At 37.3% G+C, this 22,464-nt stretch overlaps 4 long non-coding RNA genes and 2 gene segments (V, D, J or C); 1 reads left to right on the plus strand and 5 right to left on the minus strand.

The window, feature by feature from the left end:
* The first annotated feature begins 692 nt into the window (after window positions 1-692).
* LOC148152772 (uncharacterized) lies at window positions 693-2,078 on the plus strand. The gene is made up of 2 exons (XR_015761988.1): window positions 693-1,144; window positions 1,780-2,078. It is a non-coding gene; the product is annotated as an uncharacterized LOC148152772 (long non-coding RNA).
* Window positions 2,079-4,224: 2,146 nt separating this feature from the next.
* On the minus strand, window positions 4,225-4,557 carry LOC106922453 (Ig kappa chain V-VI region NQ2-6.1-like). The segment is given in 1 exon segment: window positions 4,225-4,557. A coding segment is annotated over 1 exon segment (333 nt).
* Window positions 4,558-11,549: 6,992 nt separating this feature from the next.
* On the minus strand, window positions 11,550-12,276 carry LOC148152773 (uncharacterized). The gene is made up of 2 exons (XR_015761990.1): window positions 12,145-12,276; window positions 11,550-12,066 (listed from the first exon to the last, which is right to left on the minus strand). It is a non-coding gene; the product is annotated as an uncharacterized LOC148152773 (long non-coding RNA).
* A 2,188-nt stretch (window positions 12,277-14,464) lies between these two features.
* LOC148152774 (immunoglobulin kappa variable 1D-13-like) lies at window positions 14,465-14,797 on the minus strand. The segment is given in 1 exon segment: window positions 14,465-14,797. A coding segment is annotated over 1 exon segment (333 nt).
* A 1,698-nt stretch (window positions 14,798-16,495) lies between these two features.
* LOC148152775 (uncharacterized) lies at window positions 16,496-16,957 on the minus strand. Its single transcript, XR_015761991.1, has 2 exons — window positions 16,814-16,957; window positions 16,496-16,727 (listed from the first exon to the last, which is right to left on the minus strand). It is a non-coding gene; the product is annotated as an uncharacterized LOC148152775 (long non-coding RNA).
* Window positions 16,958-21,630: 4,673 nt separating this feature from the next.
* LOC148152776 (uncharacterized) lies at window positions 21,631-22,130 on the minus strand. Its single transcript, XR_015761993.1, has 2 exons — window positions 22,025-22,130; window positions 21,631-21,862 (listed from the first exon to the last, which is right to left on the minus strand). It is a non-coding gene; the product is annotated as an uncharacterized LOC148152776 (long non-coding RNA).
* Window positions 22,131-22,464: the final 334 nt, after the last annotated feature.

A 22,464-nucleotide genomic window follows, 5' to 3' on the forward strand; every position in this document is an offset into this window, starting at 1 on the left:
CAGACATTTAAGCGACCTGAAACCGCACCCCCAGCCCCACCCCCCCTTAGCTCTGCGCCTGCCCAGATTGCACATGATAGCAATTCAACATTGAATTAACATCTTTTGCCAACAAGCCAACAGCGAAGTGGCTGTGTGTTTGGGACATCCCACTCATGTAAATGGTGGGGGTGGACCGCTCCACTCCTTGTAGTAAGTTGTAGATGTTTTTGTGTCAATATATCACACACAAATGGTCAGTAGGACTTTTTTATGAAAAAGAAAGAAAATGTACAGAAATGAATCTTCACCAACTATCCTTTACAGAGGTTAATTTAGAATGTAATACCTCCTCCCAACCTTCTCCTCTTTACCCCCTCTCATCCCTTCTTCCCTCCCCCTCCTTGAGCTCTGGGTCAGAACATTTTATTACTAGGTGGGGGTTAATCATGTTTCAAATTAAGCACTACATGTTGAGAACAGTGGGTTGTGATTCCTTTCTGTACATTTTCTTACTTGTCTGTAAATATTATTACTGACTGTGCATAATGTGTTGACACAAAAACATCTACAAGTCTGTACTAGGAGTTGTACAGTCCACCTCCCCAATTTTACACTTGTGGTTTGTCCCAACCAAAAAGCCACTTTGCTGCTGGCTTGTTTGCTACCGGCTTCTGAATTGAATTCTCCGCTGAGCACTTTTATGGTAAGTTTTTCAATATTACTTTGATCTTAAATGTGTTTATTGAAAAATAAGGGCATTGTTTTGTGCCCATAGTAATCCTGGTTATTTTGGGGCAAAACGGATATTTTTAATAATTGAGGTCATGTCTCCTTTTGTATTATTTTCATCCTACCCACCACTCCAGGCCTAAGTATGAAATCCTGCGAGATTTTGTGGGATTTGAGTTTTTAAAATAGGGTGGGGCCTATTGTTTGGTCTGGGAGAACATGTGGTGGACAAGGAAGTGTAAGGCTGGCTGGTCCAGGTGGGCTTTAAATTGTTGTGATAGTAATCACTTGTTTTTAACTTTTTATTATGATATGCTTAGGGTCGTGCTTAAATGAGCCTCTGTACCAGAACAGCTGAGTTGGATGATTACATGACCGTCTGCAGCCATCAAGAAGTGCAGAAGGTTGTTAATCATCCACAGATTCAATCCAGGTGAGGCAGAAGGGAAACACTTAACATGTAAGGCAGGTGAAACACTGAACTAAACCTGCTAATGACTGATTCAGTCTGTTGATCCTTGGATTGGTAACTGGTTAAATTGAACTGGACTATTGTTACTTGTGTGGGATCTTTATTAGCATATAGACACTTTTTAAGGAATTTAATCAACTTGGAAATATTTGTAGTTGATGGAAGATTGAACCAGCTATTTGATGGAAGTTTATTCTGTATAAATTATAATTTTTCCAACTACACTATAAATCACCTTTTGTTCGATTTATTTGTCTCTGGTGTGTTAAATAAACCTGATCCTCCCTGAGTTTTATTGTTAGGTTTTCTGATAAACAGCCCTTTATTTTAAATATTGATTTAATATCAATATCATAAATCCTACACTATACTGCAGCTTGATGGGTAAATGCAGTTGTATATGTAAACATTAAGATAAATATTAATGAAAGATTAAGATATTAATTTAACAGTAAGTGTACATGGGGAACTATATGGTTTGTATTTGTTCTCAGACCTGTAACCAGTACACTGTTTAATATTTCATTGTGTTTCAGAACTTTTCAAATGTTTATCATATTTCTAACTGGCACCTTCCTCACTTTTATTTTTTTCAGCTGTTGCTCTGCAGTTTGACCGAAAGCTGACTCTTGAGGACTGCAGCAAAATTGTCAAGAAGTGGCTTCATTATGCGCCAGAATGAGAGGAAGACATCACAAGGAATCAAAGTGACGCTAACCAGAGTCAAACTGGGGTTACCACAACTTGTACTGTTTCCCTACTTCATACAGTACAAAGCTTAACTTCATGGACTCTGTTCTTCTGTGTACAACATACTGTTGTTTTGACAGTCAAAAAGGAATCAAATATGTTTAAAGATCTGTCTCTCTTTTCTTAAATAAAATGTTAAATCAAACCCATGTTGTCATTTTTAAACTTTTGTACACAGTTTACGCATCATCTGCCAATAATGCAGTGTTTAACACCAGTGAAGAAACTTTTAGTGGCATGTTATGATGTAGACCTATCAGATGTAAAATGTACATAAATCCTTAGCTTTCATTCAATATAAAAACAACCCAAATCTGCATGTACATCCACAGTCAAATGAGTGTTGAATCAACATTGATTCAATGTAGAATTAACACAAATCTGCATGCAGATCCACGTTCAGCTGATGGTTGAATGAACGTTGATTCCTAACTGATTCAATGTAGAATCAACACAGATATGCATGCAGATCCACGTTCAGATGATGGTTGAATCACCATTGATTCCTAACTTATTCAATGTAGAATCAACACAAATATGCATGCAGATCCACAGTCAAATTAGTGTTGAATCAACATTGATTCAATGTAGAATCAACACAAATATGCATGCAGATCCATAGTCAAATGAGTGTTGAATCAACATTGATTCAATGTAGAATCAACACAAATATGCATGCAGATCCACATTCAGATGATGGTTGAATCACCATTGATTCCTAACTTATTCAATGTAGAATCAACACAAATATGCATGCAGATCCACAGTCAAATTAGTGTTGAATCAACATTGATTCAATGTAGAATCAACACAAATATGCATGCAGATCCACGTTCAGATGATGGTTGACTCAACATTGATATAATGTAGAATCAACATTGATTCATAACTGATTCAATGTACTATCAACACAAATATGCATACAAGTTGACATACAGATGATGGTTGAATCAACATTGATATAATGTCAGTAATGGTTGAAACCCTAACGTTGATTCAACATACAAGTCACCGACCACTTTCAATGTTGTTTCAATGTCAGTGTTCAACGTTGATTCAATGTTTCTGGCTGACATTGATTCAATGTTGTTTCAATCATTCTGTGCTATCTGGGGAAATACTGCTTTAAATTATTTATATATGTGGCCATTTTTAGTTTTTGTCGGATGAACAGCCGACTGGATTACTTTTTAAAATCATATTGTGTTGTCTATTGTATCTTCCAGCCACAATAACAGGACTATCTCGACTGTATATAACAGATGTGTCGCACGGTGGCCATTTTGAATGTTAATGTTTTAACTTGCAAAAGATAGTAAAGTTGAAGCCATTCCTTTACAGTAAGAACCGATTTCAGTGCTTGATTAAATGTTGATGAGAATGTAGCTGCAAGTGAATGCAACTGAAGTAAAAAAAAAAAAAAAAAACACGCAGAAACACACAACTGTGAAATGAGGAGGTTCTTGTATTGAGGAGCAGAGATCTGCAGCACTGTGGTATCTAGCAGCACAGAAGTAAACGGCACTGCTGTTCAGGTTGAGATTCTTAATAGTTAGTGTGCAGATTTCTCCTTTATTTGCTCCTCCATCAATTGCCACATTCACGTCTTTTTCTGGAGTTCCACTGCCTCCAAGTAAGTATCCCAGGAATTGCAGGTCTCTCCCTGATTGCTTGTACCAGAAGATGCTGTCGAAGTTTTGCTCATGTGAACAATAAATTTTGACTTCCTTGTCTGGAGGAGACGCATAAATGTCCGCTGGACGCTGATGGACATTGTCACTTTGAGAAGAACCTGTCGGGAAAAGTTCACGAAAAAGCTTCTTTAACAACTGTGAAATCAGAAAATATCACGACAGATTTGGAAAGCAGAAAGAAAAAGCTGGAAACTATGTTTAAAAAGTTGAAATTACCTGAAATTGGGAAAGTGATTAAACTGAGGCTCATTAAATAGATCAGCATGTTTTCTTCTTTTGGTTAAATTTAGATATGTGTAGAGTGAGAGTTTCCTAAGTTCAAGTATAATGATTTAGTTGCGTCCTTGTTGAAGGTGGGGTCAAAGTTGATCCTCCTCCTCTTAAGTTTTCCGCCTCACTGAACCGGTTCATATAAAGTTCTGACTGAGGGTCCGATGCCACAAAATACATGTGAATCAATAACAGAGAAGGAGAGAAAACAAAGATAAGAGCTGATGAATGCAGCTGCATTGGCAGCTTTTGGAAAACCACAGCGTTTCGGTGGGAGAAAAAAAACACATCTGAGTGAGTTTTTGTAAAGACCAGAAGAGATTTCTGTCACTGTGCTTTGCTAGCAGCACAGTAGTAAACTGCGCTGTGTTCTCGTTCCACTTTCTTAATGAGCAGAGAGCCGTTCTTTGCACCACTTCCTCCCAGATCTCCTTGGATGCTGAAACTCTTGTTGAATAAAACCTCCATTGTGGCAGCTTGGTAGTTCAGATATCCAATGAGATTCAAGGAGGTTTTTCCAGGTTGTCTTTGATACCACAGCATCATTCTGAAGTCGGTTTTGTCGTGGCTGCAGAAAACCTGAACGTCGTCTCCGGGATTTCTGATGAGGTCGGAGTCGGACTGACGGACCTCAAGACCCAGAGCAACACCTGGACACATGGTGGAAACGTTTAGATAAATAATACAGAGAAAAAAAGAAAGAAAGAAAGAAAGAAAGAAAGAAAGAAAGAAAGAAAGAAAGAAAGAAAGAAAGAAAGAAAGAAAGAAAGAAAGAAAGAAAGGAAAAAAGAAAGAAAGAAAGAAAGAATGTCTAAAATGAAGGTATAGAAATTCACAATTTTTTTTACCTGTGACAAACAAACAAAACAGTAAATAAATCATGTTAACTGCCTCTTAAACAGAGTTACTCTGAGGGGTTTAAGAAAGATAAAGATTTAACAGCATAAATAAGATTTGTCTGATCCTGTTATGAAAATATTGAGCTAATCTTTAGCTAAGATAACTGAGTGAAGAGTGAAGTCAAACCTGATGAATCTCAGATGGCATTAAAACAAGATGTGGGCGGAGCTTAATGAAACTCTACTTATAAAATGATGACGACAAAATTTGAGCTTCTAATGAAGAAAAGTGGGTTTGCTATTGCCGAATAGCTAGTTGCCCAGTTGTACATTGTAGTATATTCAAGCTTTATGCCTATGATGGGCAGAAAGCCATTCTTTGTTTCTTCAGTAATATTGAATGTTTTGTAGCACACACAGCCATGCCCTTTTGTACACCCATTGTGTTTCAGATCTTGGTCTCCAGGAAATTTAAATCAGAAAAATCTTTAGACTTCCAGCGCCATCCAGTGGAAATATAAGCAAGAACTATTTCATTTACACTTTCCTTACAGTTGATATAAAACTGTATTTTGCTGTTGCGTCTCACATTAGTGTGTTTGCTGACAGCTCAGGAATACACACCACTGACATCAGGCCATGAATGTTTCACAGCTTCAGTCTCACTTCCATCTTTGACTCCTGAGTGTTTGGTTGCTGTCACATCCTGGCAATGACCAAAACATGTGGCTTCTACAAAGTGGCATTAGGTTTTTGAAGAGTTCAAATATCACAATATCATCTGCGTAGAGTGAAATTTGACTTTCATATTATGTGAAAAGTTTGAGTTTTCTTTCAGTGGTTACTGGATTATTGAAACACCCTCTTATATCTTCTGACCACAACAACAGAAGTTTCTATAAGAGAAGCATCAACAGTGGCCATTTCCAATGTTCATGGAAATAATTGAACTTTCAGCTGATTGTTCACCACAACAACACAAAACCACATCAAGTGTTTTTGGTTTCCGGAGCAAATAATTCACTTTTCTAACTTTTCAACAAGACTTAGGAACTTTTTTAAGTCAGTCATTTCTTAATATTGATGAAAAATTACTTATGAGTGAAATAATCTGCCAGTGGAACTTGTATGATTTCATCAATATTAAGGAATTATTGACTAAAAACAAGCTGCTATATCTTGCTGGAAAAAATATTTGGAAGTTAGTTTAATGAACTGGGATGTTTCCACCAGAAAATAGACCAAAAATATTTGGCAATATTTTGTGTTTTTGCAGTGTAGGAAGGCTTAGGCCATTGCTCTGGTGTCAGAACCTCCTGTTTCAGTCTGTGATTAAATGTGAAAATGCAGCTGCAAGGGGATTCAACTGATGTAAAAAAAAAAAAAAACAAACAGCTGAAACAAGGAGGTTTTTGTATTAGGGAGCAGAGATATGCAGCACTGTGGTATCTTGCAGCACAGAAGTAAACTGCACTGCTGTTCAGGTTGAGATCTTTGATTTTTAATGTACACTTTTCTTCTTTGTTTGCTCCTCCACCAATGTTCACCTTCACATCTTTCTCTACCGTGTCAGTCCCGAAGTACATGTATCCCAGGAGCTTCAGGTCTCCATCTGACTGCTTGTACCAGAGGATTTGGTTGAAGCTATCATCAGTATGAGAACATTGAATTTCAGCTTCATTGTCAGAAGGAAATTTAAAGATGTTGGCTGGAAGCTGCTGTACTTTGTCATTTGGAGATGAACCTGTGGGAAAACAAATAAAACTTATGAAACGGATGCAACGGAAACATTGTATAGTAAACTGAAATCTTAAATCTTAAAGATTTTACCTGAAACCAGGAGATTGCTTAAACTTAAGCAAAGCGAAAAAAAGATGAGCATTTTCTTGCTCTCCAATGACAGTTAAATTACAGTATTTTATGCTAAATAACAATCCCACTGATATAATTCACACTCTCCTTACTGCATCAGAAAGTTTACTGATTTTTGTTTCTTTGTTTGAAGGAAGCGTCAGATTATCCTCCTCCTTCTCGTAAATTATACACCTGACGTCACCAAAACCTCTAAGAACTGGTTCAGTGTTGCGATCCGACTGAACATGTGCTGCCACCTACTGGCCGCAACTAAAAAATACAGAGAAGGAAAATGTTTCATGTGTAGCACTGCAGGAAATAACACTGTATGTGGACAGTTACGTCAGGCTGTTTCACCAGCACGTTATGGATGTTAGTTTGATTCTGCTGGACTTTATAACAATTTGAACCTGCTTATAAATTTCCTTTTGTTGTCACGTTAGGTAGAAAGATGAAATATTACTTCTCCACTATCAGTTAGCTACCACATGGTCATGCTCTTATCTCTGAAAACACAACTTGGCCGTATTTATTTGGATTTTTATATGAATTCCTTCATTACAAGAACAGTTTTACTCATCAAAAACAGGAAAGATTTAATAATTCTTCATGAGATCAAATCGAAGTTCTTTTCATGAACTCTTTTTTTTTTTTAAGTTTTATCCAAAGGAAAAAAATAGTGGTCATAGATGAAGCTCATTAAATTGATCTCGTGTAGTCAATAAATAATGGTAGGATGAGGAAAGAAAAACATCCTCAGGAATGCGTGTACTTACTGTATGCATGTTTTTCATGTTGAAGAAAAAAATTTAAATCAACATTTTACAATCGCAGTTTGAAATACAAACTCTTTTATTGAAATTGAAGCAAGTTCAGCCTGATGATGTCAGCAAAACAGATTTTATTTCTAGATGCTGAATGAAAGAAATCTAAACTGTGACTCATATAACCACGTTCACAGCTTGAGTTCTGATTGGTCAACGTTGATCCAACCCCGTCAGCGCCGATGTGAGTCTGACATGGAGGCTGACTGCAGGTGTTCTCTCTCTTTCTGCAGAGTTTTTGTATTGACTTCATGGGATTCTGCTGCACTGTGTTGACTGGCAGCACAGAAATACACAGCACTGTCGTCTACTGTGAGATTAGAAACAGTGAGGATGGATTGTTTGCGCCCATCTCCTTCAAAGCTGATTTTCCCTTTCACATCTTGTTCAATAGTAGGAAATTCCAGATTCAGAAATCCCAGGAGCTTCAGAGCTTTATGCTTGTCTTGTTTGTACCACAGAATGACTTGATAGCTCGGTATGCTGTGTGAACATCTGATCTCTTTGTCCACAGATTCACCAATTTTCTTAATTATGGAATGAGGAGTTTGGTCGACGTCTTTGGAGTCAGAGGCTCCTGTAGAGAAGCAGAAATGATCTTAAAATTACAAAATTCTCATCTTTGTGTCTCGTCTGTCTGTATTTCTCCTCTTACCATTACTTCCTGGCAAAAGAAAGAAGAAAAATATGCAGATCATAAAAATTATTTTGAAGATGATCAGATTGGATCGTCTGAAGAAGCCTCTCATTTCTCCTCCTGTTTGTTCAAAACCAGTGAAGAAGAAAGCGTCACTGCTTAAACATACACTCAGAGGGCGGAGTCACTTAGGTGATTTTAAAGACAGTCGGATTCGAACATTGTCGACAAGTCAGTGAAAAACAGGAAATGACGACACCTCAGGGGTTCTCAACAACCAATAGAATATTTTATTTATCTAAACTTAATATTTATCTGGTAATATGTTATGTGAAATCATTCTATAATATCTGCAATTCAAATATTTGTTGTGTTTTGACCCAAACTTTGAGAGTCACCAATCTAGCACCTTGCATGAAAAGCAATGAACAATAATTGCTTTATAATAATAATAATAATTATTATTATAAATTATTATAGAATTGTAAATAAATAAATAAATATATCACCAACACCTCACAGAACTGGTTCAATGGAAGGTTATGACTGACAGCTAATAAATGTGATTATTAGATGAATAGTTTCAAAATCTTCTTTGCTTCTCTAACACAAATGGTCTCCAGGCGATTAGGAGGCAGTTTAAGCTGAGATGTCTCTATAGATCACCAGCGCCATCTATTGGAAAGTGAAAACGGAATGTTTTTTTTTTCTTTACATCCTCCCAACACTTGAAGTAAAATTAACTCTTTTTTAGCTCTTACATTTCCTCACATCACTGTGTTTGCTAACAGAACAGAAATTCACACCACTGTCACCAACCTCTGAACTCTTTACATTAATATTTCAGGCCTCAATGTTTTCTTTGACCAAGTGTTTGATTTGAGGAATCCCTTCTTGCTACTCACAACACAATAATGGTCTGTCGGTTGCTGTCTGCATCAGTGTTTTTAGTTTTAACTTTATCTCTGGTGTTGCTGTACTTTGTCTCTGCAGTCTGCTTTACAGAACCCCATCAGATCTCAGGTTACTGAGTCAAATCCTGGCCATGACCTGTGACAAGAAAACCTAGAGTTTAATGTAATTATGTGTTGAATTATTTAGAAAGTGGCGATAGGTTTTTACAGAATTCAGGAAAAACACAATATCGTCTGGATAGAGTGAAATACTGCTTTAAATTATTTATATATGTGGCCATTTTTAGTTTTTGTCGGATGAACAGCCGACTGGATTACTTTTTAAAATCATATTGTGTTGTCTATTGTATCTTCCAGCCACAATAACAGGACTATCTCGACTGTATATAACAGATGTGTCGCACGGTGGCCATTTTGAATGTTAATGTTTTAACTTGCAAAAGATAGTAAAGTTGAAGCCATTCCTTTACAGTAAGAACCGATTTCAGTGCTTGATTAAATGTTGATGAGAATGTAGCTGCAAGTGAATGCAACTGAAGTAAAAAAAAAAAAAAAAAAAAAAAAACACGCAGAAACACACAACTATGAAATGAGGAGGTTCTTGTATTGAGGAGCAGAGATCTGCAGCACTGTGGTATCTAGCAGCACAGAAGTAAACGGCACTGCTGTTCAGGTTGAGATTCTTAATAGTCAGTGTGCAGATTTCTCCTTTATTTGCTCCTCCATCAATCGCCACATTCACGTCTTTTTCTGGATTCCCAATGCCTCCGAACAGGTATCCCAGGAATTGCAGGTCTCTCCCTGATTGCTTGTACCAGAGGATTCTGTCGAAGTTTTGCTCATGTGACCAATAAATTTTGACTTCCTTGTCTGGAGGAGACGCATAAATGTCCGCTGGACGCTGATGGACATTGTCACTTTGAGAAAAACCTGTTTATAAAAGATTGTGCACCACTAAAACAAAAAACCACACCAAGTGTTTTTCGTCTAGTTTCCAGAGCAAATATTTGACTTTGTAATAGATCAAAAAAAAAACTTGGTAATATTTTGTGTTTTTGCAGTGTTGAAGGGCCTAAGCCGTTACTCTCGTGTAAAAACCTCCCGTTTCAATCTGTGATTAAATGTGAAAATGCAGCTGCAAGGGGATTCAACTGAAGTAAAAAAAAAACAAAAAAAACCCACCTGAAACGAGGAGGTTTTTGTATTAGGGAGCAGAGATATGCAGCACTGTGGTATTTTGCAGCACAGAAGTAAACTGCACTGCTGTTCAGGTTGAGATCTTTGATTTTTAATGTGCACTTTTCTTCTTTGTTTGCTCCTCCATCAATGTTCACCTTCACATCTTTCTCTACAGTGCCAGTCCCTAAGTACATGTATCCCAGGAGTTTCAGGTCTCCATCTGACTGCTTGTACCAGAGGATTTGGTTGAAGCTATTGTCAGTATGAGAACATTGAATTTCAGCTTCACTGTCAGAAGGAGATTTCACTATGTCGGCTGGAAGCTGCTGGACTTTGTCATTTGGAGATGAACCTGTGGGAAAACAAATCAAATTTATGAAACGGATGCAATGGAAACATTTTATAGTAAACTGAAATCTTAAATCTTAAAGATTTTACCTGAAACCAGGAGATTGTTTAAACTTAAGCAAAGCGAAAAAAAGATGAGCATTTTCTTGCTCTCCAATGACAGTTAAATTACAGTATTTTATGCTAAATAACAATGCCACTGATATAATTCACACTCTCCTTACTGCATCAGAAAGTTTACTGATTTTTGTTTCTTTGTTTGAAGGAAGCGTCAGATTATCCTCCTCCTTCTCGCAAGTTATACACCTGACGTCACCAAAACCTCTTAGAACTGGTTCAGTGTTGATCCGACTGAACATGTGCTGCCACCTACTGGCCGCAACTAAAAAATACAGAGAAGGAAAATCTTTCATGTCTAAGATGAACCTGTGGGAAAACAGCTGTATTAGCACTAATAACACAGTGCTAATACAGTGTTATTAGCACTGCAGGCAATAACACTGTATTTGGACAGTTACGTCAGGCTGCTTCACCAGCACGTTATGGATGTTAGTTGGATTCTGCTGGACTTTCTAACAATTTGAACCTGCTTATAAATTTCCTTTTGTTGTCACTTTAGGTAGGAAGATGAAATTTTATTTCTCCACTATCAGTTAGCTACCACATGGTCATGCTCTTATCTCTGAAAACACAACTTGGCCGTATTTATTTGGATTTTTATATAAATTCCTTCATTACAAGAACAGTTTTACTTATCAAAAACAGGAAAGATTTAATAATTCTTCATGAGATCAAATCAAAATTCTCTTCATGAATTTTTTTTTTTAAGTTTTATCCAAAGAAAAAAAAATAGTGGTCATAGATGAAGCTCATTAAATTGATCTCGTGTAGTCAATAAATAATGGTAGGATGAGGAAAGAAAAACATCCTAAGGAATGTGTGTACTTACTGTATGCATGTTTTTCATGTTGAAGAAAAAAATTCAAATCAACATTTTACAATCGCAGTTTGAAATATAAACTCTTTTATTGAAATTGAAGCAAGTTCAGCCTGATGATGTCAGCAAAACAGATTTTATTTCTAGATGCTGAATGAAAGAAATCTAAACTGTGACTCATATAACCACGTTCACAGCTTGAGTTCTGATTGGTCAACGTTGATCCAACCCCGTCAGTGCCGATGTGAGTCTGACATGGAGGCTGACTGCAGGTGTTCTCTCTCTTTCTGCAGAGTTTTTGTATTGACTTCATGGGATTCTGCTGCACTGTGTTGACTGGCAGCACAGAAATACACAGCACTGTCGTCTACTGTGAGATTAGAAACAGTGAGGATGGATTGTTTGCGCCCATCTCCTTCAAAGCTGATTTTCCCTTTCACATCTTGTTCAATAGTAGGAAATTCCAGATTCAGAAATCCCAGGAGCTTCAGAGCTTTATGCTTGTCTTGTTTGTACCACAGAATGACTTGATAGCTCGGTATGCTGTGTGAACATCTGATCTCTTTGTCCACAGATTCACCAATTTTCTTAATTATGGAATGAGGAGTTTGGTCGACGTCTTTGGAGTCAGAGGCTCCTGTAGAGAAGCAGAAATGATCTTAAAATTACAAAATTCCCATCTTTGTGTCTCGTCTGTCTGTATTTCTCCTCTTACCATTACTTCCTGGCAAAAGAAAGAAGAAAAATATGCAGATCATAAAAATTATTTTGAAGATGATCAGATTGGATCGTCTGAAGAAGCCTCTCATTTCTCCTCCTGTTTGTTCAAAACCAGTGAAGAAGAAAGCGTCACTGCTTAAACATACACTCAGAGGGCGGAGTCACTTAGGTGATTTTAAAGACAGTCGGATTCGAACATTGTCGACAAGTCAGTGAAAAACAGGAAATGACGACACCTCAGGGGTTCTCAACAACCAATAGAATATTTTATTTATCTAAACTTAATATTTATCTGGTAGTATGTTATGTGAAATCATTCTATAATACCTGCAATTCAAATATTTGTTGTGTTTTGACCCAAACTTTGAGAGTCACCAATCTAGCACCTTGCATGAAAAGCAATGAACAATAATCGCTTTGTAATAATAAGTAATTATAAATTATTATAGAATTGTAAAAGAAATAAATAAATAAATGTCACCAACACCTCACAGAACTGGTTCAATGGAAAGTTATGACTGACAGCTAATAAATGTGATTATTAGATGAATAGTTTCAAAATCTTCTTTGCTTCTCTAACACAAATGGTCTCCAGGCGATTAGGAGGCAGTTTAAGCCGAGATGTCTCTATAGATCACCAGCGCCATCTATTGGAAAGTGAAAACGGAATGTTTTTTTTTTCTTTACATCCTCCCAACACTTGAAGTAAAATTAACTCTTTTTTAGCTCTTACATTTCCTCACATCACTGTGTTTGCTAACAGAACAGAAATTCACACCACTGTCACCAACCTCTGAACTCTTTACATTAATATTTCAGGCCTCAATGTTTTCTTTGACCAAGTGTTTGATTTGAGGAATCCCTTCTTGCTACTCACAACACAATAATGGTCTGTCGGTTGCTGTCTGCATCAGTGTTTTTAGTTTTAATTTTATCTCTGGTGTTGCTGTACTTTGTCTCTGCAGTCTGCTTTATAGAACCCCATCAGATCTCAGGTTACTGAGTCAAATCCTGGCCATGACCTGTGACAAGAAAACCTAGAGTTTAATGTAATTATGTGTTGAATTATTTAGAAAGTGGCGTTAGGTTTTTACAGAATTCAGGAAAAACACAATATCGTCTGGATAGAGTGAAATACTGCTTTAAATTATTTATATATGTGGCCATTTTTAGTTTTTATCGGATGAACAGCTGACTGGATTACTTTTTAAAATCATATTGTGTTGTCTATTGTATCTTCCAGCCACAATAACAGGACTATCTCGACTGTATATAACAGATGTGTCGCACGGTGGCCATTTTGAATGTTAATGTTTTAACTTGCAAAAGATAGTAAAGTTGAAGCCATTCCTTTGCAGTAAGAACCGATTTCAGTGCTTGATTAAATGTTGATGAGAATGTAGCTGCAAGTGAATGCAACTGAAGTAAAAAAAAAAAAAAAAAAAAAAAAACACGCAGAAACACACAACTATGAAACGAGGAGGTTCTTGTATTGAGGAGCAGAGATCTGCAGCACTGTGGTATCTAGCAGCACAGAAGTAAACGGCACTGCTGTTCAGGTTGAGATTCTTAATAGTCAGTGTGCAGATTTCTCCTTTATTTGCTCCTCCATCAATCGCCACATTCACGTCTTTTTCTGGAGTTCCACTGCCTCCAAGTAAGTATCCCAGGAATTGCAGGTCTCTCCCTGATTGCTTGTACCAGAGGATTCTGTCGAAGTTTTGCTCATGTGTGCAATAAATTTTGACTTCCTTGTCTGGAGGAGACGCATAAATGTCTGCTGGACGCTGATGGACATTGTCACTTTGAGAAGAACCTGTCGGGAAAAGTTCACGAAAAAGCTTCATTAACAACTGTGAAATCAGAAAATATCATGACAGATTTGGAAAGCAGAAAGAAAAAGCTGGAAACTATGTTTAAAAAGTTGAAATTACCTGAAATTGGGAAAGTGATTAAACTGAGGCTCATTAAATAGATCAGCATGTTTTCTTCTTTTGGTTAAATTTAGATATGTGTAGAGTGAGAGTTTCCTAAGTTCAAGTATAATGATTTAGTTGCGTCCTTGTTGAAGGTGGGGTCAAAGTTGATCCTCCTCCTCTTAAGTTTTCCGCCTCACTGAACCGGTTCATATAAAGTTCTGACTGAGGGTCCGATGCCACAAAATAAATGTGAATCAATAACAGAGAAGGAGAGAAAACAAAGATAAGAGCTGATGAATGCAGCTGCATTGGCAGCTTTTGGAAAACCACAGCGTTTCGGTGGGAGAAAAAAAAAACATCTGAGTGAGTTTTTGTAAAGACCAGAAGAGATTTCTGTCACTGTGCTTTGCTAGCAGCACAGTAGTAAACTGCGCTGTGTTCTCGTTCCACTTTCTTAATGAGCAGAGAGCCGTTCTTTGCACCACTTCCTCCCAGATCTCCTTGGATGCTGAAACTCTTGTTGAATAAAACCTCCATTGTGGCAGCTTGGTAGTACAGATATCCAATGAGATTCAAGGAGGTTTTTCCAGGTCGTCTTTGATACCACAGCATCATTCTGAAGTCGGTTTTGTCGTGGCTGCAGAAAACCTGAACGTCGTTTCCGGGATTTCTGATGAGGTCGGAGTCGGACTGGCGGACCTCAAGACCCAGAGCAACACCTGGACACATGGTGGAAACGTTTAGATAAATAATACAGAGAAAGACAGAAAGAAAGAAAGGAAGAAAGAAAGAAAGAATGTCTAAAATGAAGGTATAGAAATTCACAATTTTTCTACCTGTGACACACAAACAAAACAGTAAATAAATCATGTTAACTGCCTCTTAAACAGAGTTACTCTGAGGGGTTTAAGAAAGATAAAGATTTAACAGCATAAATAAGATTTGTCTGATCCTGTTATGAAAATATTCAGCTAATCTTTAGCTTAGATAACTGAGTGAAGAGTGAAACCTGATGAATGACAGATGGCATTAAAACAAGATGTGGGCGGAGCTTAATGAAACCGTACTTGTAAGATGATGATGACAAAATTTGACCTATGAATGAAGAAAAGTGGGTTTTCTGTTGTTGAATAGCTAGTTGCTCAGTTGTACGTTCAGTGTAATATATTCAAGCTGTATGCCTATAATAATATCACTAATACGTGAACAGAAAGCCATTCTTTGTTTCTCTCTAATCATATCTTCAGTAATATTGAATGTTTTGTATCAGTGATTCATGGTTTTGTAACACACTGTGTGTTTCAGGTTTTCCCAGGAAATTTACATCTCAGTTCAAGCAGAAAAATCTTTAGACTTCCAGCGCCATCTACTGGAAATATAAGCAAGAACTATTTCATTTACACCCTCCTTACAGTTGATATAAAATTGTATTTTGCTGTTGCGTCTCACATTAGTGTGTTTGCTGACAGCTCAGGAATACACACACTGACATCAGGCCATGAATGTTTCACAGCTTCAGTCTCACTTCCATCTTTGACTCCTGAGTGTTTGGTTGCTGTCACATCCTGGCAATGACCAAAACATGTGGCTTCTACAAAGTGGCATTAGGTTTTTGAAGAGTTGAGAAAAAAAATCACAATATCATCTGCGTAGAGTGAAATTTGACTTTCATATATCACTATTATGTGAAAAGTTTGAGTTTTCTTTCAGTGGTTACTAGATTATTGAAACACCCTCTTATATCTTCTAACCACAATAATAAACGTTTATATGAGAGAAGCATCAATTGTGGCCATTTCCAATGTTCATGGAAATAATTGAACTTTCGGCTGTTTATAAAAGATTGTTCACCACAACACAAAACCACATCAATCGTTTTTAGTTTCGAGTGCAAATAACTGACTTTATAACATTTCAGTAAGACTTAAGAGCTTTTTTTAAGTCAATCATTCCTCAATATTGGTGAAAAATTACTAGTTCCACTGGCAGATATATTTCACTTATGGGAAAAATTTATGTGTGAAATAATCTGCCAGTGGATCTTGTACGTTTTCATCAATATTAAGGAATTATTGACTAAAAACAAGCTGCTATATCTTGTTGAAAAAATATTTGGAAGTTAGTTTAGTGAACTGGGATGTTTCCACCAGAAAATAGACCAAAAATATTTGGCAATATTTTGTGTTTTTGCAGTGTAGGAAGGCTTAGGCCATTGCTCTGGTGTCAGGACCTCCTGTTTCAGTCTGTGATTAAATGTGAGAATGCAGCTGCAAGGGGATTCAACTGATGTAAAAAAAAAAAAACAAACAGCTGAAACAAGGAGGTTTTTGTATTAGGGAGCAGAGATATGCAGCACTGTGGTATTTTGCAGCACAGAAGTAAACTGCACTGCTGTTCAGGTTGAGATCTTTGATTTTTAATGTGCACTTTTCTTCTTTGTTTGCTCCTCCACCAATGTTCACCTTCACATCTTTTTCTAGAGTTTCACTCCCTGCATACATGTACCCCAGGAGCTTCAGGTCTCCATCTGACTGCTTGTACCAGAGGATTTGGTTGAAGTTATCATCAGTATGAGAACATTGAATTTCAGCTTCACTGTCAGAAGGAAATTTAAAGATGTTGGCTGGAAGCTGCTGGACTTTGTCATTTGGAGATGAACCTGTGGGAAAACAAATCAAATTTATGAAACGGATGCAATGGAAACATTTTATAGTAAACTGAAATCTTAAATCTTAAAGATTTTACCTGAAACCAGGAGATTGTTTAAACTTAAGCAAAGCGAAAAAAAGATGAGCATTTTCTTGCTCTCCAATGACAGTTAAATTAGAGTATTTTATGCTAAATAACAATGCCACTGATATAATTCACACTCTCCTTACTGCATCAGAAAGTTTACTGATTTTTGTTTCTTTGTTTGAAGGAAGCGTCAGATTATCCTCCTCCTTCTCGTAAATTATACACCTGACGTCACCAAAACCTCTTAGAACTGGTTCAGTGTTGCGATCCGACTGAACATGTGCTGCCACCTACTGGCCGCAACTAAAAGATACAGAGAGGGAAAATGTTTCATGTGTAGCACTGCAGGAAATAACACTGTATGTGGACAGTTACGTGAGGCTGCTTCACCAGCACGTTATGGATGTTAGTTGGATTCTGCTGGACTTTCTAACAATTTGAACCTGCTTATAAATTTCCTTTTTTCATCACTTTAGGTAGAAAGATGAAATATTATTTCTCCACTATCAGTTAGCTACCACATGGTCATGCTCTTATCTCTGAAAGCACAACTTGGCCGTATTTATTTGGATTTTTATATAAATTCCTTCATTAGAAGAACAGTTTTACTTATCAAAAACAGGAAAGATTTAATAATTCTTCATGAGATCAAATCGAAGTTCTCTTCATGAACTTATTTAGTATTTTGTCAGATTTTTCTTTTAAATCTTATCCAAAGGGGGGAAGGAGAGAGGGGGAAATTAGTTGTTAACTATGAATAAAATGGCAGTATAAAGCATTTGAATTGAATTGAATTGAATTGAATTGAATTGAATTGAATTGAATTGAATTGAATTGAATTGAATTGTGGGTAATTTCAGGCGTTGCAAAAGTAAGCTAAAGATCAGTGAAATTATGCATATTGACACAATAGTATAATAAGAAACTGTGCTCTAGCACATGTGTGAAACTCGAGGCCGGGGGCCAAAGCTGGATCTGAGTATTTTCTGAGGCCCTTTACTTTAAACTACATTAATAAGTTCCTCCAGTTTTTCACAAATCCACAAAATTCACAAAAAATAAAAAAAAATTTCTTTATTTCATTGCAAATTTTTCTCAAAATTGACCAAAAACACTGGATATAAGTGACTGCTGCCTCAACCTTACTTGATGATGTCACCTCTATGGCCTCTATGGCCATAGAGGTGACATCATCAGCCTTACTGATGATGTGATGTGACATCATCAGTAAGGCTGATGATGTCCGTGACCTTTATGGCGACTAATAAAAAATCACTTTGAACATCGAACATTAGCGCAAATATGGTAAAAAAAAATTCCTCACAAATGTTTTGAAAAAAATCTGTAATTGTTTTTGTATTTTTAAGTTTTCTTAAATGCAAAAACAATTTCAAGATCCTGGAAGGACTGATCAGTATGAAAACATGATCAATATTATTTCATTTTAAGAAACAGTTATTGAATGTTGGGAAAAAACAGCTATTTATTGATATTTTAACAGTTTAATGGGATTTATCAAAACTGGCCTTTAAGAACGGTCAGATTTTTGAAATGGGACAAAATGAAAACGAGTTTGACGCCGCGGCTGTAGAGTGAGGGCAAAATTACAATGCAAGAAAAATAATACTTTACTGTAATTTAAAACAGAATATTCAAATTAAAATGTGCAGAAAACAGGATTGAGGATATCTCAGTTAATAAGCCCAAAAATATTACATCATTGTGGTTTTAAAGGCTGTCTTCATTTTTATTTTTTATTTTGTTTTTGTATGTGTGTCCGGAGTAGACCGAGCACACAGTGCTTTGTCTCCCCCTGCTGTCCAAACACAGTAAGCTGCTGTTGGCTGTGTGGGTTTTTGTTCAGCCTTCCTGCCGTCTGCACCGCTGTGCTGAACTCACGGCGCAGAAGTACAGGCCTTCATCTGCCGGCTCCAGGCTCTTCACCGTCAGCGCTCCGCTCTCAGCCTTCGCTTTGGTGGCTGAAAATTTCTCCTGGCTGAAGCTCCCAAAGTCGTGCTTGCTGCTGCCCGTCGTGGTGAAGACGACGAGCTCCATCGTTTTCCCCGGCAGCTGCCTGAACCAGTACATCTGGAAGTACAACTCGCCCTTTTTGTGGCTGCAGTCGATTGTCGCGTCTTCACTTTTATTCTTCCATAAAACGGCGGGCTGGGTGACATCACTCCCACCAGCAAAACCTGTGTGCATGATGAGGTAAATGCTGCACATAAATAAAGATATGACCGTCATAAAAGCCTTTTAAATTGAACGTCACCTGAAATCCACAGGAAAGATGCCAGAAATTGCAGGATAAGTTGTTTTCTGAAGAGTTTATTCATCTTTCATAAAGTCCATCAGTCTGAGCAGCAGAGATATAAAACCTGCAGGAAGGAGGAGGTTCAGACCTTCAGTCCAAAACTCATCTAGAGGATGGAAAGGAGATCCGCCCCATTCCTGCATTTCCTGCAGATACCTAAGAGTTTGCCGAAATATTAATATTAAAGGATTCAGAAAAAATATTTACCACAGAAAATGTTTCAAATTTTATGAAAGGTTTTCCCTCAGCGAGACACTCAGTATCATTTATTAATTTCTGGGTTTAATGTGTGTGTTTTACTTTTTTTTTGTAGTGTTAACTGAGTAACAAGTGATATGTTAAAATTTAGATTTTTATTTATTTATTTATTCATTTATTTTGCCTAATTCATATTTCTAACGATAAAAAGGTGTTTTTTTTTTCTTTTGCCAAAAAAAAAACTTATCCCATTATTTTAGGAAGGTGACAAAATAATGTATGAAAGTTTGGAGTTTGGTGTCCATGTGAACTGAATATCTTCTTGATTCAGAACTTTATTAAAATGAAAGTTCATAATTACAGCTACATTTTCAAACTGTGTATTCATACAGAGAGGTTGCATTTTTTTTTTTTATTGATACTTAAAACTACAGATGTGGACAAACTGGTTGGTGCCTCTGGAAAAACATTGTTTTGAATTGGCCCTACATAAATGAACTGAATTGAATTTGACTCATTTTCTATTCTTACTTCAAATCTTTCTGGCGTTTCAAAGCCCCTCACTGAGTTGTGGACTCTCATGTTGTTCTCAGGGAAACTGACCCACAGCTTCACACTGGACAAGAAGAACCTTTTCCACTTAAGCATGAATTTAATTGAAGTGTTTTCTGCATCTTTTTTTTAAATGGGGACCAAAAAAAAATTGCACTTATTTGCATCTGATTAACCTCCCAAAGCAGTTTGTCGTATCCCAGTCTGACCACAGGAGGAAACTGGTGAGAGAATCAGGCTGCAGGTGTTCTGTTGGTGACTGATGGGTTTTTTTGCATTGACTTTCAGTAAAGCTGCAGCACTGTGCGTATCTGGCAGCACAGAAATACACGGCGCTGTCGTCTGCTGTCAGATCAGACACAGTGAGGTCGGAGTGCGTGCGCCCGTCTCCTTCAAAGCTGATTGTTTTCTTCACATCTCGTTCAACAGTGACAGAGTTGAAATTCAGATATCCCAGGAGCTGCAGGGTTCTGTTCTCGTCTTGTTTGTACCACAGAATCACTTCGTGGTTCGGGATGCTGTGGGAACATCTGATCTCTTTGTCCACAGATTCCCCAGTTTTCTTAATGATGGAAGGAGGAGTTTGGCCGACATGTTTGGAGTCAGAAACTCCTGTAGAGAAGCAGAAAAATGTTTCAAAAAGGAGACATTTTCATCTTTGTTTTATCTTGTCTGGAGAATTTGTTTTTCGTCTTACCGTTAATTACATGTAAATATGAAAAAATAAACATGAAGACCATGAAGATCATGTTGAAGCAGCCGCAATGTGATCCTCTGGGTTTAGCAGCTCTTGTTGCAGGTCCAGTCTGTTTAGCAGCAGGATCAGGTTCTGGACGTGACGACAGGGGAGGAGTCGAAAAACACGACGGCATCACTGAGTCTCAGTCAGAGAAGAAACAGGAAACACAAATGTGGGGATTGCAGGAACTTTTATTCTTTTCAGGGGGTTTTATTTCACTAAAGCTGCAGTATGTAACTTTTATGTATTTATTTATTTATTTGAAACTGTTTTTTACGTATTTGTTGAAACTTTTAGCCACTCACATCTGTCAAGATTTGGATTTGAGAATATATTTGGAAATGTCGCCATCTGGTGGTACTGCCAGGAGCTTCGTTTGGCTGCCATCACATGCTGGCATTGACCAAAATACGTGGCCTTTAGAAAGTGGCGTTAGGTTTTTGAAGAGTTCAGAAAAATCACAATATCATCGTAGAGTGAAATACTACATTCAATTATTTATATATGGGGCAATTACTGGATTATTTTTATTTCATATTCATATTTCACTATTATGTGAAGCATACCAACTAACCACAACAATAGAGGTTTATACAAGAGAAGTATCAGCAGTGGTCATGTTCAGTGTTCATGGAAAAGTTTTCGACTTGTTGCTATTTATAAAAGATTGTGCACCACTAAAACAAAAAACCACACCAAGTGTTTTTCGTCTAGTTTCCAGAGCAAATATTTGACTTTGTAATAGATCAAAGAAAAAACTTGGTAATATTTTGTGTTTTTGCAGTGTTGAAGGGCCTAAGCCGTTACTCTGGTGTAAAAACCTCCCGTTTCAATCTGTGATTAAATGTGAAAATGCAGCTGCAAGGGGATTCAACTGAAGTAAAAAAAAAAACAAAAAAAACCCAGCTGAAACGAGGAGGTTTTTGTATTAGGGAGCAGAGATATGCAGCACTGTGGTATTTTGCAGCACAGAAGTAAACTGCACTGCTGTTCAGGTTGAGATCTTTGATTTTTAATGTGCACTTTTCTTCTTTGTTTGCTCCTCCGTCAACGTTCACCTTCACATCTTTCTCTACAGTGCCAGTCCCTCCATACATGTATCCCAGGAGCTTCAGGTCTCCATCTGACTGCTTGTACCAGAGGATTTGGTCGAACCTATCATCAGTATGAGAACATTGAATTTCAGCTTCACTGTCAGAAGGAGATTTCACTATGTCGGCTGGAAGCTGCTGGACTTTGTCATTTGGAGATGAACCTGTGGGAAAACAAATAAAACTTATGAAACTGATGCAACGGAAACATTGTATAGTAAACTGAAATCTTAAATCTTAAAGATTTTGAAGCAGACAAATGTTTCAAAAAGGAGACATTTTCATCTTTGTTTTATCTTGTCTGGAGAATTTGTTTTTCGTCTTACCGTTAATTACATGTAAATATGAAAAAGTAAACATGAAGACCATGAAGATCATGTTGAAGCAGCCGCGATGTGATCCTCTGGGTTTAGCAGCTCTTGTTGCAGGTCCAGTCTGTTTAGCAGCAGGATCAGGTTCTGGACGTGACGACAGGGGAGGAGTCGAAAAACACGACGGCATCACTGAGTCTCAGTCAGAGAAGAAACAGGAAACACAAATGTGGGGATTGCAGGAACTTTTATTCTTTTCAGGGGGTTTTATTTTTATTAAAGTGGCTTTTTTTATTTATTATTTTATTTTTTTTAAAAGCCGCAAACAAACAGTTTTTTACATATTTGTTGAAACTGTTAGCTGCTCAGACCTGCCAAGATTTGGATTTGGAGTGGGCGTGGCTTGCACACGGGAATGATTGACAGAGCTAAGTCCCGCCTTCTGGTTCTGATTG

This window comes from Poecilia mexicana, unplaced genomic scaffold, assembly GCF_051168715.1.
Source record: "Poecilia mexicana isolate PSO_F unplaced genomic scaffold, ASM5116871v1 scaffold_22, whole genome shotgun sequence".
In the NCBI taxonomy this organism is placed as follows: domain Eukaryota; kingdom Metazoa; phylum Chordata; class Actinopteri; order Cyprinodontiformes; family Poeciliidae; genus Poecilia; species Poecilia mexicana.